Source organism: Cololabis saira, chromosome 14 (genome assembly GCF_033807715.1).
Source record: "Cololabis saira isolate AMF1-May2022 chromosome 14, fColSai1.1, whole genome shotgun sequence".
NCBI lineage: Eukaryota > Metazoa > Chordata > Actinopteri > Beloniformes > Belonidae > Cololabis > Cololabis saira.
Genome location: NC_084600.1, coordinates 22,203,471 through 22,221,928, shown reverse-complemented (window position 1 = coordinate 22,221,928; position 18,458 = coordinate 22,203,471). Strand labels below are relative to the sequence as shown.

Sequence of the window (18,458 nt, the reverse complement as noted above, 5' to 3'; positions counted from 1 at the left end):
TCACTTCTTAAAAACTGTATACAATTATGTATTTAGTCAGGTATTCAATTTATGGAATATCTAAAATGTCAGATTTTTAAATATGTTACTGAAAAATCACACGTTAACGCGCAAGTATGTTAGAACAATGTAACAAAAAAGAGGGACTACTTCTTTATATTCGCCCTCTGATTTTTGCCACATCATTCGTAAATTGACGTCATTCCTACGCAGCTTGGAGTGGTTGTACACTTGTTCCTCGCAGCCAATCGGATCTCTCTCCACTAGCGTTGCCAACCGTCCCTTGAAAAACGGAATCGTCCCGTATGTATAATAACTAAAGTACGCGTCCCGTATTGAGCTGAAAAGGGACGCACTTTGTCCTGTATTACTGTGAGAGTCATGTTATTATAATATGTTTACAAGTTTTCTACAGACTTTCTGTTTGCACTTTTTGTATTGTACTTAAAATGTGCACTATTACAGAATGGATGTTCTGCTTTCTTTCTATTGTTTTATATAAATGTATACAATTTTAAGTTAAGTAGGACAGATTTCTGTTTAAGAAAGATACTTATTTTATTCAGTTCATTTTGTTATTTTGTATTAAAGTGACATGCTGGATAATAATTTGTTTTCCATGTGTTCATGGCATTCAAAAATATGCATCTAATTCAATTTAGGTTCGAGTCAAATAGTTAAAAAATCGTTTCACTCACAAAAAAAAGGAGCTAAAAAAATTCACCATGCCAGGAAAGGTGAAGGCAATCGGGTTGGCCGGCCCTGCCGATGAGGTGTATTTTTCAGGGAGTTGGAAACTCTTAACCGATGATAGACATGCACTTTTCTTTTTAAATTATTTGTGCTTAAGGTGGACATTATTTATATCAGACTTTTTATGCACACTGTGACGGATACATTCATGTGACAAGGTTTCATTTTACACTGCTGAATGACTTAAAGTCACTATAGAAAACACTGCTAGAAAATCATTTTTGATTCAAGGAGTTTTTATTGTCAAACCAGCACACATTTACACACGAGATGGCACGAAATGTAATACTCAAGATCCTTAGTTTCAACCCAATATACGAGACTTGCATGAACAACTTGGGTTTTAACATTAAATTTAACTTTGTCATAAAATCTGTAAGCGGATTGTTGTTTGGACATACCCATGCAATATCTCTGTTGTGTGGGTGCCTCACAGTATTCATTTCCTTTTTTTACATCCACAATTTCTTTTGGCAGAGGATGTAACCTTATTGCTCAATGTAAAACTGAGTGCTGAGACCCTTTTAGCTGAAATCTCATTCTGTTGAGCCAGCACTTATGGCTTCTGAGGAAAGAAAGATTGCAAGAAAATGAGTCCAAGATATTTGTCAAACACACATGACCAAGCGAGGTCCTCCAAAAATTTTCATAAAAAGAAAGATGTTTTATATTATACACACTTCATTTAATTAAGTTTAAATCTTAGCGATGAACATGCTATTATATTATTACTGAGTAAAATTGTCATACAGAATATTATTTTTTACATCATTTATGTCACTATCTGTTGAGCAATAATACAAACATTAACTCAGCTCAGTGAGTTAAATATTTTTATTTGAACATTATAAACAAATGAAATAAACTTGATTGTGACTGCAGTTATAATAGCAAATTAACAATAAACTGACAACTGTTTCTTTTTCTTACTAAAGAACTTGATAATAATCTTCAAGCTAATAAACTTGATATATCTTTCTAACTCATTTATGCAGTGTCGCCTGGGTCAGTGTTTTGAGCAGTGTCACACTTTATAATTAGCTAATTGGTAAAACACAAATATTTTGAGGTGGTTTAGTAGGTAGAGTTGTTTGCCCACCCAACTTAAAGGTATTAATTGCAATCGTATTCAAAAACATTTATTGTTTTACTAGGTGAAATGGTCCTTCCATCCTGAGAGTAGCCAGTGAATAATGTGTTCAGAAAAAGGAAAGAAAAAAATCAATCCTCTCTGAAAGCTGTAATCCTGTAAAAACTCTAACCAATCAGTTATTTGCGCACCGAATGGCTCGGATTGGTCAGAAGACCAGAGGCTTGGCAGGAAGGGAAAGAACCAATCAGATGCCTTCATTTTAAACCCCCCCCCCGGGCTATGGCGTAGAGTCTCTATGGCGTAGAGTCGCCGTAGCGTAGGCTACGGCGTAGCCTACGCCGTAGACACCGTAGGCTACGGCGCACTGCCAGCCGCTCTCCGCTCTCCACTCTCGCCGGGATGGAGACGCCGGTGGGCAGGATGCACGTTTGGGTGGGCACAGCCCCTCCCTGCCCCCCCCTAAAACCGGCCTCGCTTACAGGTGAATGCGACATGGGGTAGTTTTGTTGAAAATGTGCTGTCCAAAATGTCCTGGAAACCTCGACTCCTGCAAATGCGCGTTCCCCAAAGTTTGTGGGGGCGTGGCTTTGGACGGAGCGCTGACGGGAGGGGGAGGGAGGGGCGTGGCTTAGAGGAGGCGCCACTTTCAAATCTTGCTAGCTCTCAGAAGTTGCTTATAATACCTTTAAAGGTCAATGGTTTGATGCACAGCACTATCAAGTGAGAAAGTGGCATTTGACACTGAACTCCACGGTGCTCAATAAGACAACAAAACAAAACAACAACATTTAAATGCAGTCATTTTACCAATTGCCCAGCCATAGCATTGATGATTGATTTTACTTGTGGCATATCTTGTATCAGGAGAAGATGGTCGTCCAGTGGTTCCTACTGTCGCCTCACAGACAGCTTCCATGTCAAAATCCAGACCGGGACTTTTTTGTGTTACGTTTTATGCCTTCCCTTCTACAGTCACTCTGCTGTAGATTTTTGACATGCGTATATTTATATATTTTTTTGTACATAAGGAGACATGCCCTGTTCCTTTTTATTCTACTTTATTTCTTGTTCTATTTGAGATTTTCAACGTCTTGCTGCTCAGTTGTCCTGCAATTGCCCCTCGGGGATGAATAAAGTTTTCTGAATCTGAATCTGAATCTTGCAGGTATGTTGACTTCCTTCCACAATCCACTTGCAGTTCATATCACTTTGGCATTCATATTATCTAAAAAACCTCTTTTCAGTTTAGTTTTTTCACAAGAAACTTTAATCTGTTTTATACAAAGGTAGATGCTGCATCATTATGTAACATTCAATTAATAAACTCAATGAATTAATTGCTTTCAAAATTAAATGTCAAGTTGTCACGTGGGATAAACCTTTACCAAACTGACTATGCAGCTCGTTAAATGATATATAGTCTCAGAGGCAGAGTGCAGTGGAGGCTGCCTCAAATAGCCCATTCACACTACTGTTGCCATGGATTCACAAACCAAGGAAACGCCAGACAGAAAGACTCACAGAGAAGCAATGTGTGTCACCTTAATAGGGTGGCTTTCAGACTGTGTACAAGGATGCAACATGACTTGTTGCAGCTCAAATGAGCCTTAGATCTCATTCAAAATCAGGGGTAGTATTGATCATTTAGATTCTCATAAGAAAAAATGGGATTATGTCACTTAGATAGCAAGATTAGTACAAAAAGTCTTAGCAGGTTTTTATTTATTTTTTGACAGCCAGTACGTTCAAGTATTTCATTTTATTTAAAAAAATAAATAGTGTGAGAATCCCTTCAGGAAAGAGGAAATGGGACTGACACTTGGATCCACAGCCAGAAACAGGACTGAAAAGAGACAGCCCTCTGCACTTCCTTTCCTCTCCCTCTTCTCTTCATGTTCTGTCATTCCACCGTAGGGGGGCCTGTAATCTGTCTAATGTACATATGCATATATATATATACTCCCACGTGCCTATTGCAACCCAACCTTTGAACACAGCAGGGAAGTTACTTATTGACTGCATATGAGTCTTGGTTCTGTTGAAACAGCAGAGGAACAGGTTGTCACTCATCTCAATGTAAAAACTTAGAGCAATCCCAAAAATGTCAGATAATTTTTACGTGTATAAGCGGTAAACGGCTTAGTTTTTGCCTTTGTGCAACGAAGACCAAGGTTCAAGGGCATCAGAAGGGTGTTTTAAAAAAAAAATCCTACTTTTCTTCAATATTTATTTACTTCTGAATTTTATTTTCATAATTATTCAGACAATATGAGAAAAGAACAAATTCAGCCAAATTGTTGTGTTTGATTTAACCAAAAAGAAGGTTTGCTGCCATCTTGTGGACAGGTTAAGACATTAATAAATATAGTTGTCAACATTGAAATGCCACCTTAATTTGTTGAAAAAAAAAAAAGCATTGTACATCGTAAATTCTCTTGAAGTTTGAAATTATACATTTTGGATGATGTTCATTAAGCTGTTGTAATTTGTAGGAAAAATAAGAAATAGATCTGATGCTAAATTTATTTGACAGTGAGTCATTTTTTTCTGCCTCAAAATAAGTTAATATTCTTCCTATTTTGATTTTCTTCTTTTTTCAGTTTTTCTGCCTTCAAGGCATTTTTCTTTGAGTTTTCCATACTGGTGTATTTACATCTGTCTTTTTTTCCTACTAGATGCTTCCCATTTTGACTGTACTTGCTCCAAAAGTCTGCCACAGTTCACTTCTACCAAAACTGGTCCCTGTGCCACAACAATGAACTCTCTGTAACGACTAGTTGTATCATGTCCTTTTACCATCTGGATACAAAACTAGAATCCCAAGTCCTCGCTCAACAGTTTTATCCACACAGAGCATGGCTAGATAATAACTATACAATGTATCTCTCCTGTTTATGAGCATTGGATCACTTTTTGGTGTTTCACCTCTTATCTATGTACGTTTTTGCTTTCATTTGTTACTCAACTGCATGTTTGTTGGAATTCTTTGTTTGCTTGTGTAACTTGTCAAACTTTATCCTTGACCGTAAGAGCCATTCTACAATGACAGTAACATAAATTGCTACAAAATACTTTGTACAATGTTATTTGTATTTAGACAGAACAGTTGGGCACAGTCTTAAGTAGCATTTCATACTTTGAGTTCAAAGACAATGTGACACAGACATTACACATAGATACATGTTGTCACAATATCACACACAGATTAAACATTAAACCTGGAGTCACTCAGGGGGAGGAGTCTATGCACGTCCAACACAGAATATCTCAGTGTGGTTTGCTGACGAGATGGGAAAAAACACAACATGGGATCAAGTGGAGGTAAGACGTTCAAACCTTGAGTCCTTTTCCTAGTTTTTCAGCTGTGCTGTATCTGCAGTATTAAACCTTGTTTTTTGTTTGTATTTTTCATCAGTTTCACAATTTTCTCCGATATTCAGAGATTTTTTACATTTTAAATTTTGATTGTACTTCTTATAATTTTGATGAAGATGGACAGCTATAGCGTTTGCTCAGTGATGACACTGTGAACACAATGAATGAACAGATTCAGTACTATTTTTGGTCTGCGCTGATCAAACACAGTTTATCAGTCGTATGTATAGAGAAGACAAAAACTAATTAATCAGCTGAGCTGCAGCAGTTTGTCTTTGTTGGTATCTTGAGGGCAACCGTCTTCTGGAGGATCAAAAAAGGAGGTTTATGGGGGGAAAAGCAAACAGTGACCCATTAGCTGTTCAGATGTGGAAGCTGATTTTCTCTTGAGAGCAAGTGTTCGAACCAAAGCATTGATCAGTAATTATTTATCCTAACAGTTTGTTTTTTTTATGACTGTGTCAGAGAAACAAGGACTTGGTGTTACTGACATGTTGGACAGTGATAGCTCACTGACATCTGTAGACATTTTCATATTTTCCAATGGCCTCGGTTGGATAAGTTAACTGTGAGATGTAACAATGTCTGCTTACACTCAAAGAGGACTTTATTATGTATGTTCCGTAATAGCGATCTCTATTTCAGGTTGAAAACATTGCTCCTATTTCAGTTTTATAAAATAATTAAAAAACTTCTTTGGTTAAATGGAAAGAAAACACAGAGTTGTGAATAACTGGAGTTCTGTGGATACCACTGGCCTTTTCCACTTCAAGCATCTGCTCTAATCCTGGGGACTTTTGCCACTTGTCAGACACTGTCTACCCCCGTACCTCCTCTTAAACTCTAACTTGAGTGTCCAGTAGGATTTTCTTTTTTTACAAACAGACATACACAAGACAATTCCCAAATAAGCAACTTACACAGGGGGTATAATTACAAATTAAAGAAATAGATAAGTAGTGCATTTAATTAATAAAATTCCCAGATTTTGTCCATGTAACTTAGATTACAGTTAAATCCAAAACATGTTTTACATTCAAAGTGCGACTAAACAACAGAAAACTTTGTTCTTCCTCCTCAATAAAACTTTTCGGGATACTTTTGTTCAGAAAATTTCTTAGAGAGATTAAAGCAATTTGAAAACATGAGCACGTGTTAGACATAGCAACCTTAAGTTTTCATGTTTTGTAATTCTGTCCTTGTTTAAAGGGGACAAAGACTATAGATAATGAAATAAAGTCAAACCCTCTTTTATTGCGTCTCAGCTGATAGTTGCAGTCAGCAAATGTGTCATTCAAGACAGTTTGCAGTTTAGAAAACAGAACGAGAGCTGTAAGGGTCCAGTTATTACGTCATTCTGTGACTGGTGTGTGTCCAGCGTTGCTATGCTACATAATTTTACAAACAGATTAAGAATTAAAATGGAAACTGTGTTATGTCAAAGCTCTTATCTACACATGGGGATTTGCAGATAGGGACTTCCACAATCTGACTCTCATACTAACAAACTCATTTACTTGTGTTATCTGTCTTTCATGGTTTGGTGGAAGACGCCCATCTAACAGAGTAAGTCTGCTTTTCATTGTTTCAATACCAATACATTCAGAAGTACCTGTCCTGTTAATGTAATTACATTGTAATTTTACAATGGATGCAAATGTTTGCCCTAATAATAGAGCAGGATTAATAGACGTTTAACGATATTAAGACATTGTACTGCCAAACATGTGCCCTAGTAACCTTATAAGGGCTGACAGATCAAATATCCAAATATCAGACAGATAATTGTTGTTTAATTATGTTTTGATGTTTTAATTTGATGTTATATATATATATATGTGTGTGTGTATATGTTTATGTGTAAAGGGTAACCAGAAACACCTACTGTGCAGAGATAAAAACATAATAGGTCAGCAATCATGCAATTAAGAAGGCCAAGATAAACTGCAATATAACTACTCCCAGTGATTAGAACAAATAAAACATTTTACAGCTAAAATCTAAAAGTTTTTGATTTGTCCCTTGAAGGAAATTTTCATTCAACCCAAAAGAGGGAATAGACAACCCCATCATGGTCGTCACAGACAGTGCAGGTATCCCATTTGCCTTTTACTAACCACTATATGACAGAGCGTGAGGACAGCCTGCTGTACATGAGAGCACCTTTCTGTTTCTCCTGATTCAGACTCTGGCTCTACACCCAGACCACGCCTATGTGTTCTTAAACGAGAGGAGGAAGAGACCTACGGCTTCAAACTGCGGGCGGAGAAGCATTGCCACGGACACGTGATCAGAAACGTGGTATCAGGGGGGATAGCTGAGCGTAGCGGCCTTCAGGATGGAGACAGACTTCTTGAAGTCAACAACTGCTATGTTGGTGATGTTTCTCACCCTGAGGTAAGACGGATCGCCTCCAGGGGCCTCTCTTGGCAACTCATGGGATGCTAACTGGATTTGATTGCCTTTGTGAACCAGGTGGCCAGGAAGATAACACTAAGTGGACACCAGTTATGCTTGTTAGTCCTGGATGGGGAGGTATATGAGCATGCTGTGTCCCGAGGCCAGGACCTGCGAAATCTGGCCAGAGTCCACACAGATAAAGGTTGCAAACCACCCAGACTCTGCCACATCACCAAGGATCCTGTCTCAGGTCTGGGTATCCACTTTACATCACTGGAAGGTAACAAAACAGGCCAAAGATTTGAGATAAGGTGTCTGCTGAGTTGAAGCTGTGAAGAGTGTTTCTTCTTTGTTTCAGGAGAGAAGGGTCGCTTTTCTGTGAGCCTGGTGCCAGGAGGTGCAGCTGAAAGGGCAGGAGTGCGTAAGGGAGATCACCTGGTGTGGATTAATGGAGCAACAGTGTCACATCTTACACACTCTGCACTCAGCAGAATGGTTTGCTTCATCATTCTTAAATAATGCAAATAGTGAATGTAATAAACACTGGAAGTAAAGATGTGTTAAAAGGAAATCTAAAAAAGCACATTAAACTGAAACTGGTGGTTGATGGCTTATATGTTGCTTTTTTCAGATGAAAAAATGTGGCGATCACATCACCATCCTTGTGGTTGATAGTGAGAGTGAGAAGATCTACATGCAACAGAGGATGCCCATCCTGCCTGCCATGGCTGTTCCACATAAACTGCCTTTCAGAGCCAGGAAACTCCACATGACCTGTGGCTACAAGGGCTTCGGTTTTCTCCTTCGGCTGGAGAAGACGCCATCGGGTCGCACCTGTGAGAAGACAAAAGTATATGTGTACCTCACAAAAAAATATTTTTGATTATGATTTTAATCTTTGCCTTTCATTTCTGTGCTTTTAAAATCAATAGATCACTTTCTGCGTGAGGTGGAAGGAGGGAGTCCAGCAGAGAAGGCAGGCATGCAGGATGGAGAGATCATGCTGGAGGTCAATGGAGAGTCAGTGACGTTACTGAAGCACTCGGAGATTGTGGACAGAGTGAGAACAAGTGGACAGCATGTCTCCATCAGCAGCATCACTCCATTGGGGTTTGAGTTTTACTCCAAGGTGAAGTCAGTGTTGTAACCATAAATTAGAAAATTGGGTGTGGATGTGGAAAACACAATTATAAAATAAATGCAGACTACATCTAATTATAGTTTTATTTCTTTGCAGATACCATGCACAAGATATTTCTTTGCTCATCATTTTACCATAATTACTCTTGTTTATATGCATCAATTGTACCTTTCAGGCTCATAACCCATTTTTTTAAAGTTTGTATTGTTCTCGTGAACAAGCTAGTTCAGTACCTCCTATTCCTCCACAAGCATGTCTTTGTAATGTAGCAGAATTTAGTTTTTCATTGTATGGTCAAACAAACTGCATGCAGGTCTCTGGAAAATATGCAATCTTGAAGTCGTCACATATTTTTCACACAATCTTTCTTTAAAGATTACCGTTTTGAAGCATTTTATGAATTTTGAGCCGCTTTTGGAAAGCTATTAGTATTATGACTGAAGTATATTCAAAAATGAAATAAAGTTGACATGTTGTGCATGTCGCTTCCAAAAACAGATTATTCATGTTTCAGTGCTGAGAAAAGTTCCCTCATTAGAAACTGTTTATGTAATCTTTAGCTTTTATTGTTTCTTTCCTTTGTTTTCTCTCTGCAGCTGGGCTTGTCTCCTCTTCTCTTTCATGAGGAAGATGTTGCAGAGAAAGAAGAGGAGAACTGTGAAAAACCCTCCGCAGAGGTGAGTTTTGGTGATTTTGCTCAGAGTGATGGCCTTGTTGTGGGTGATCCAGGGTTGGACAACAATGGACAACATGTGAAAGCATTTTCTGTATTTATTATTAATCTCTATTTATTATTAATCTTAGTCTTTACTACATGTTTTTGTTTCTATCCCCACAGCAAGAAGAGGAGATCACAGTTTTGTGAGCAATTGCAGAATTGAAACCTCTGCCAGCACTATTGATCCAATGGGATTTAAAACTACATTTTTTGCTGAAATAGAAAAAAAAAAAACAACTCTCAAATGTTTATATCAAACAATTTACCTCAATCCAATACCGGGATTTTCAGAGGGATTCCAAGCAAAGCTGATACAATAAGCTGAAAATTAAATGAACTTTTAAAAAGTGCAATAAAATATTATTGTGTATCTGTGATAGTGTGATAAATCTAATGCATTTAGTATTAACCGATCCACCTTTTAGTTTTGTGCAACCTCACCTCAGCTGATAAAATATAACTACCGGTATTTATTTTTTCAACAACTATCACAATAAATCAATTCCTCAGCATTCTAACAACCTCTAAAAATATAAAATGAACTGAAGAAATTATTATTTTTTTTTTTTAATTCTCATTAAATTATGGAATCATTTTTCAAAATGTTTCAAAATATGCCTATTTGTGGAAAAAAAATGTAGTATTTGAGTGACATAAAAGCTTGTTATTTGTTTTCTTCCTAATTGTCCTTGTGGTCAAGAACCCTCAACACAAAAATGGTTTAGCCACTGATCAAAATTTGACGTTATCATTTAATTCAACCATTAGAATGGTCAAAATGTCCGGTCAACACAATTCCGGTGCTCAGAAAAGAAGAGAAAAGAGAAGAAGAGAAGAAGAAAATAGAGGCCTCATAGATTCTCTACACAAATATTTTAAAAAGGTGGTGACGGTGAAGCTGGAATTAATAAAGTCAGCGTAGAGCAAGGTAAGAAACAGTGCAGCCAATGTTTACCAACCTTGTAACTTAACCTAACTGGCTATCTCTAATGTTAACGTCCATTAGCTTGTATAAAAACCTGAAGAGCAGAGGGAGAGGAGAGGAAGAGGGAGAAGGAGAGATCCGTGCGCAGGGGGGCCCATCTTAGATTATTTTGTCCCGGGCCCCGGCAGGACTGTCAGCTGCCCTGCATCAAACCTTTGATGCAGTTACAGCTGATTCTTTTTCTTTTATAGTCGGAAATTTTAAAACGTTCCTGAATATTCAACATATGTCATCTTTACATTATCACAACCTTGGTGAGCACAATAGTTCCAGTATTTTGCTAAAATGTTTGAAGTTCCTCTGTGCAGCAATGCCAGTTCCTACCATGTGGATGCAGTATAGCACAAAGTCCCTGCATGAAACATCTGCATCTGTGAGGACACAAGATGTGCTGGACTGTCTCCACTCAGCGCCAAAGTATAGACTGTGCATTTCTTTTTAGATATTTACAACGAATATTAATTAAATTCTATAACAGAACTGTAATGTTAAAGATATTTGAATGAAATCAAAACACAAACTATGAGAAAAGACCATCTCCTCGCCTGACAAACACAGCTCAGCAGCACAATGGTGCCCTCCTAAACTGCAAATGAGCAACTGAGTTCCGACCTCAATCATTTTACACTATTAGGCCTCTAGATTTTGAAAGATCCTAAGTCTTTACAACTTTGCATTGAGGATTTTTGTTAAGTGATCCATGATTCTCTGGCTGGGTTTAACAGAAAGGAAAGAACCGTAACCCATCCTTGCATGGAAAGGCGGATTTATTCTGGCACCTGTCACCATTTAATCTGCTTACTGTACATTCTTTCAGAGCAGTGTTACTTGTATAGTTTGTAAATTATTCTGAGTCTAACATTGTCCGTTGCCCAAATGTTTTTGACTCTGCTGTTGGTATCAAATCATAAATTTGTTATATAATCTAAAATTGTAAATAAAATCAACAACCATGAAAACACAAAACTATATATTTTTGTCTTCTTTTTTTTAAAACATATGTATGTTACCATGAAACTGAGCAAAAGATTGTAGTACAGTTCTAACCATACAAATTGCAAAGCTTGGCTACAGTTCAAACAACTGATATTCAGTTACTTAAAGGGGACCTATTATGCGTTTAATGTCTATTTTAAACAGGCCTTGAATGTCTTAAAAACAAGCTTTTGATTGTTTTTTCTATATAAATTGGAAATTCAGCCTCTGGGCCATGTCTTTATCTTCCCATTCTCTAACCTCCTTCTCTATGCTGGATTCTGAGGGGCCGGGGAGGCTATGATAATGAGGCACTGTGCTGATTGGCTGCCTGAATGACGTGATACACCGCTACGAAAAAATGGCGGAAGCAGCGGCCGGCGGAGTTAAGTTGGTTGGGCAAATTCCCATGAACCCTCGAGCACCCTGTGGAGGGTGTAGAGCTGGTCCAGTGTTCCACGACCGGGACGAAAACCGCATTGTTCCTCCTGAATCCGAGGTTCAACTATCGGCCGTATTCTCCTCTCCAGTACCCTGGCGTAGACTTTCCCGGGGAGGCTGAGAAGTGTGATCCCCCTATAGTTGGAACACACTCTCCGGTCCCCCTTTTTAAACAGAGGGACCACCACCCCGGTTTGCCACTCCAGCGGTACTGTCCCCTTCCTCCATGCGATGTGGCCTATCCCTTTAATATAAATAGAAATATATCCCAAGAAAAAATAAAAGGAAGATAAAAAAGGTATTTAGAGTTAAACATAAACTCTAAGTCACCCACACTTACATATTATCGAAATGAAAGAAACTGTACAGATGCCACTTTTTTGCTTCCCCAATCCCTTTGTAAATTTTAGATTGTAAAATCCTGCACTAAGATGAACTCTTAATCAAACAAAAAGGCTAACCCAGATAGCAAAAGATATTAAATCAATGTTGAATTATGGTCAAAAAGGTTGATTTTTGGTTAAGGTCGATGATTGATGGTGGATTAACCATCAATAACCATCATCCAATTCTAATGCCAACGTGTAATCAATGTTGAATCAACGTATTCGGTTTGTCGCAGACCAGGCTTCCACATGGCTTCCACATGGCTTCCACATGGCTTCCACATGGCTTCCACATGGCTTCCACATGGCTTCCACATGGCTTCCACATGGCTTCAATGTTTCTGCCTAACCATATTTCAACTTTGAGTTTATTCACTCATAGTTGTAGAGTAGAAGTAGAACTGTAATTTCCATTGAATCAAGTGTAGATCTTTCTCTTTTTCATGGTTCCAGGTTGTTAACAGACATCAAAAAGTGACAGCAGGAAGGTTGGCAGCAGAAAAGTGCAATCGGTTCTCTTGTGCACTTCAAAACAGCATGAGTTTAAGTGTCAGAAAAGGCAATTTAAAAAAAATCTCTGATAACGTCTCACACACTTATTCTTGACCTGGCAGTCTTGTCATCCAAGCTTGGCTTGCTGACCACAGCCAGACCTTCTGGTCTCTATCAGAACCTGGTCTCAGCTGAGGTCAACCTGTGGTGGCTTGTGTGGCAGTGGTCAACAGGCTAGAGTGCATCCTTCAGTGGGCCCAGGAACCTGAAGCTGCTTCATCCTGGAACCTTTCCAGGTCAGTCGCAAACCTGTCGTGGCGGTCAAATAGTACAGTTAACAACACATCAAGAAATATTATCCTTAAAAGTGTGATAAGGATCCATTAGTTTTTCATTCACATTCATTTAAAGTTCACTGATCTAACGTTTAAGTGCAGAATGCTAAAACGTTATAGTGACAAGAACTGCCATCACAGAATACAATGCAGGTCTTACTAAAAAAAAAAAAAGAATCAAGACGGCTTCCAATCAAAAGTCCACACCCCTAATTTCCATTAATTTGTTCCTTTATAGTTTTACTTGATATGTTAAAAAACAAACAAACAATAAAAACACTGTTTTTACATGGATGTAAAATGTATCCATTGAGAACAGTTTTTTTTTTTTAATCAAGGTTTTCAGTATTTTTTAGTTCTGTCAAAAATTTGGACATTTTAACATGTTGATCAATTGAGACTGGACACATCCGCCGGTGGTGACTCAAGGAGTTGCAGGTATTGTCAGTCCTTTAATAAGTCAAATATTGTTGTTTTTGTGACAGTGGTTAGAGGGTTAGAGGATTGGGGTGTTAGCAATGTTGCAGAGACTTGATATCAGGGATGAATATCTTAGAAGTATTATTATTAAATAAGTAGATTGAATCAGATGAAGTAAAAAAAAACTGTGTACAGTGCATAGATCCACAAAACAAAAGGAAAGCAAAATCCTTTTTGACTGAAACATTGGACAACATTAAATACAATCTCCGCATTCCACATTTATCAAAATTGGTATGCCAAGGCATAAAAAAGTTCTGTATCTGTATATATATATATATATATATATATATATATATATATATATATATATATATATATATATATATATATATATATATATATATATGTGTGTGTGTGTGTGTGTGTGTGTGTGTGTGTGTGTGTGTGTGTGTGTGTGTGTGTGTGTGTGTGTATGTGTATTAATGTTTTACACAATCTGCTTCTGCTTCTCTGTCATATAGTCGTGTTTTTACATGTATGTGTGTGTATTATATTCCAGGCCGGACCGTGTGTGTTTTGTGTTCAGGCAGCAGCGCGGCCAGCCCCAGCCTCAGACTCAGCCGGGTCCTTCAACTGGAGGTGACATTCAGTCGGCTAACACAAACAGGGACGTTTAGCATCGACAAGCGGGTCAACATGGCACAGGCGGCACAGAAACTGGTGGCTAAAGTACCTACATTGATTGGCGGTGAGATATTTCGTTATATTTCAATATTTTCACATCAGGAAAAGGCAGGTTGTACAATGTTCGTCGACAGAACTCTGCAAAGCCCATGCAGTTAGCTGAGCCGAGCCGAGCCGCAGGTCTGGTGTGGCAGGTCGTTCATTTACATCTGATTTCTTGTGTTTTATCTTTCACCTTTCTTTAGACCTGATGTTTTTGTACTTTGTCAGCCCAGATATTAGAAATGTTTATAGGATGTAGCTAATTATTGAGTCTGTGAGCTCTTTCAAAAGCCAACTAAAAACCTACCTTTTTTTTTAAACAGGCTTTTATGTAAACTGCCTTTTTTTTTTTAAGTTTATTTCATTTTTTCGATCATGTTTTCTATGTATTTTATTGCTCTAAAACTGTTTTTTATTCTGTAAAACACTTTTTAATATTATTTGTTCTTTTGTATTGGACCAATCACCACAACAAATTCCTTGTGTGTGTTAAACTACTTGGCAATAATCTTCTTTCTGATTCTGATATGCAGGGATGACGCTCAGATGGGAATCGTGCTGATTCGTTGCACTGTTTTCATTATGAATATTAATTTCTCTGTCATTTACAGCCGCTGTCACCTATTCCAAACCTCGGCTTGCAACCTTCTGGCACTATGCCCGTGTTGAACTTGTCCCCCCAAGTCCTGCCGAGATCCCAAAGGCCATCGAAGGGGCTACGAATGTCATCAAGGGTTTCCAGACAGGACGACTCGGTAAAACCACTGTGAAGGTACGTGTGTGACAGCAGTCCATCTGTTTCTATGGTAAAGCATTTGCACCTTTTATTCACAATTTCTGCAGAAACTGAAGTTTATGTTGATATTCAACATCGTGAGAAATCCTAATAGAAGGATCTAATGTATTTGATTGTACAGTATATGTGTATGTGTTTTCACATTTGTCTTCTTGGTTCAATAACACTGAAGGTTACTGTAATTGCTGTTTTAATAAAAAATTATAATTGATATGAGCCAAACTTTGATTCTTGTCAGATTTAGGTTGAATCTGATCTTTCTTGATGACTGTTTACGTTCAACATCTATTGCAAATGATCAGATTCAGTCGGATCAGTGTGTCCTTGCTGACCTTCCCTTATCCACGTTTTATAGTAGTCCCAAGCTCCAAAATTGAGCTTGGGGAACTGCTTTGCATCTGTCATGCTCTCAATCCCTCACTCCTTATTTATATAGCACTTTTAAACAACCACTGTTGACCAAAGTGTTTTACAATTAAAATCAAATAAAAACATGCACTACAAAAATAATCATACTTGGAATGATAAAAACATTCAAGTAAAAAATCCAATGAAAAAGAAATAAAAGTATCCAATCAATCAATAAATAAAAAATGCTATTATGAGCCAAATGCCAATCTGAATAGGTGTGTCTTTAGTTTGGATTGGAATTGACATCTTCATTTGTTGCACATTGTGGATGACACACAAGATTGTTTAAAATCCTGCTAGAGCATCCCTACCATTCAGCTATATCAGGGAAAATCTATTTTGAATGGCACCTAGAACCATTTTCGCATGGATTTTGAATCACATTTGAGAAAAATAAAAATGTTTAAGATTTTTGTTTAATTTAGATTGTCACGTTAATTCTCTAGATATAATGTGGATTTGCTAAAAAGTCAGATATGAGCTGGCAATCTGAATTTAGAGTGTTCAGATTGCACCCTAAATCATATTCAATAAAGCATATTCGATCAGAATCCAATTTTCCTGACTATTTATAGATTGCAAAATATCAGATCTCATCTGTGTGTCCTCGCTGGTGTTCCCTAATCTGCATGATTGCTAATGTGGCCTGCACCCACAGAACTGATGTGAACATACCATAGTTGAGTGTCCTGAACTGGCTTTGCTACTGCTGCAATTGGTTATGTGGATGAAGGGGTGGTGCACGTTTTTTTTTTTTGCAAGATACAAGAAGGCACCAGAGAACAAAGAGACTACTGTGTATTACTTATTTCACCATCCTTTCACTTACTACTGTTGTCATAGTCTACCATGTCCAGTTGGAGCACTCGGTCTTTCTCGCGCTCTGAATTGTCACTTGATATGACCTGGTAGACAACAGTGTACTAGTGTGACAGAACTTATTAGAAATTCGATTTGAGCAATCAGAGGGTTCAGACAGAGACACATTCTTTGAAATTTGACTGCAATCTCATTTTAAATCATCTTTGTGTGTGGTTCGATTTGGATAACTGTCATTTCACATGGTTTTTACCAGTTCAGAATACTTCAAATCTTGATGGCTCTAGAAATGCTAAATATCAGATCTGGACTGGTAGTGTGAACTGTACAGGATATGACGATTTGACACCATTGCTCAAATATATAATTTCTAGGTAAATTTGGAGTTGAATTTATTTAATAAAAAAAAATATCATTTTGTATTGTTTTTTTTTTTGTGTTAAAAAGAAAAAATAATGAATATACTGTAATGTAGAAATGTATAGGTTAATTATTAGAAACACAACAGCAGAAACATGGCTCAATGCAAATTAATTTGAAACATGTCTTAATCCATGTTCAATATATACATGTAACATGCAGAGATGAAGCGTTTACGCATACAGAGAGGGAACAGAGAGTTACAGGCATGCTAAATTTCAAAGAAAAACATTTATGGTAAATGTTAGCTTCCTGTTATCAAACCCCCAAAATTCCAAATGTTAAAAAAAGAGGAGTGAAAGATGGATATCAAACCATGCATAAAATTTAGAAATATATTTAAATGACCTCACCAAGTGGGACACCTTTTCTAATTTCAGTACTTGACCAGAAATTACCTCATTATTTCATACCCATAAAGATATATCTGTTTTAGTCATCAGCTTGTGCGCTTTTAAAAGAAAAATGTGTTAAAATCATTCTATAAAAACACTAACAGAGTATTGGCCTAATGTGTCCCTGCTGAAGCTTTTCAACTGAAGTCTTTCTGTTTCAGGATGCTGTAAGGAACGGACTGGTGGCCACTGAAGTGCTCATGTGGTTCTACATTGGAGAGTGCATTGGCAAAGGAGGCATAGTTGGCTACGCTGTCTGAGTTGTGAACACAGCACCTGGGCAAAGATTATTTCCTATTGAGCATTGTATGCTTAACTTCCTGTAAGAATCGTGGGAACCAATAAACATATGTCTCTTGTTAAGTGTTTTTGGTGTATGTCCTTCTTTGTCAAGTAGGGCTTTTGTTTTCTGAAATGTTTTGAAAATAAGGGAGTATACGGCCAAGGAAAATGAACTTTCCATGCAGTTTATTTGTTTATACTCTAATCTTGTTAATACTCATCTAACACACGTTTTGTCCAGTCGATGTCTTGATTTGTCCCAGATTTAAATCTATTACGGTAACTGACCAGTGAAATAAATGAATGCTCTAAAGTTCCTATTTCAGCATTGAGTCCATGGTAATTAACCTTAACCCTATAGTAGCCACCACATTAAATAATACATAAAAAATCCTTTTTGTTTTTATGTATTGAAATAAAAATGGTGGTGTGCAGAGGTCTTAAATCTGTGAATCAAATATACATCTGACATTGTAGTGTTGAAATGAATTGCAACTGCACCCCTTTGTTCATGAAAGAAACTGAGCCTTTCACAATCTTGTAGAGATGTATTTACTTAAAGTACATTAATTACAGTGAATATAGGAAACACTCCATTTGGATTTGATTTTTGCTAACTCGCAAAATGTTTTGTATCTATTTGAAGCTTTTACACTAAAAGCAATTAGATCATAGAATTCCAAGAAGAAAAAAACCCAGAGCTGATTTTAAACATTTATTTACCGGTAGACCTGTTCAAAGTACCTGTAATTTTACCTTATTTGGCCTGCAGCTACATTTTCTGACATTTGATTAACTTTTAAAAGTTGGCCCGTTGTCTCATTTCGTTAATTTCCTGGTGGCCCCAAGCATTAACATCTTAAACCTTTATCTATGCTTGTCATGTTTGAGAATTTGTGCATATTTTGAGATATCAAGACAATCTTTACATTCTTCTGAGGTTGACTTCCAGGTCACAGGCAAGAGAATGGAGGAGAGAGGAAACGAAGAGGTACACGTTAAACGAGATGAGCCAGTAGTTGCATCTGACGCCTGTTGACGCTCTGTGCACAACTTTTTACTTGAGCTCAGTTTTTGGATTCAGCCAGCAGG

At 37.5% G+C, this 18,458-nt stretch overlaps 2 protein-coding genes across 2 annotated transcripts; both read left to right on the top strand.

Moving 5' to 3' along the window:
* Nucleotides 1-5,111: 5,111 nt before the first annotated feature.
* nherf4b (NHERF family PDZ scaffold protein 4b) lies at nt 5,112-11,422 on the top strand. Its single transcript, XM_061740162.1, has 10 exons — nt 5,112-5,167; nt 6,772-6,787; nt 7,250-7,314; nt 7,407-7,618; nt 7,697-7,901; nt 7,980-8,116; nt 8,253-8,457; nt 8,554-8,750; nt 9,359-9,439; nt 9,601-11,422. The coding sequence occupies exons 1-10, from the start codon at nt 5,152-5,154 to the stop codon at nt 9,625-9,627; spliced, it is 1,161 nt and encodes a 386-aa protein (XP_061596146.1). The 5' UTR covers nt 5,112-5,151; the 3' UTR covers nt 9,628-11,422.
* A 2,694-nt stretch (nt 11,423-14,116) lies between these two features.
* atp5l (ATP synthase, H+ transporting, mitochondrial F0 complex, subunit g) lies at nt 14,117-17,447 on the top strand. Its single transcript, XM_061740163.1, has 3 exons — nt 14,117-14,265; nt 14,855-15,015; nt 17,246-17,447. The coding sequence occupies exons 1-3, from the start codon at nt 14,214-14,216 to the stop codon at nt 17,342-17,344; spliced, it is 312 nt and encodes a 103-aa protein (XP_061596147.1). The 5' UTR covers nt 14,117-14,213; the 3' UTR covers nt 17,345-17,447.
* The last annotated feature ends 1,011 nt before the right edge of the window (nt 17,448-18,458 follow it).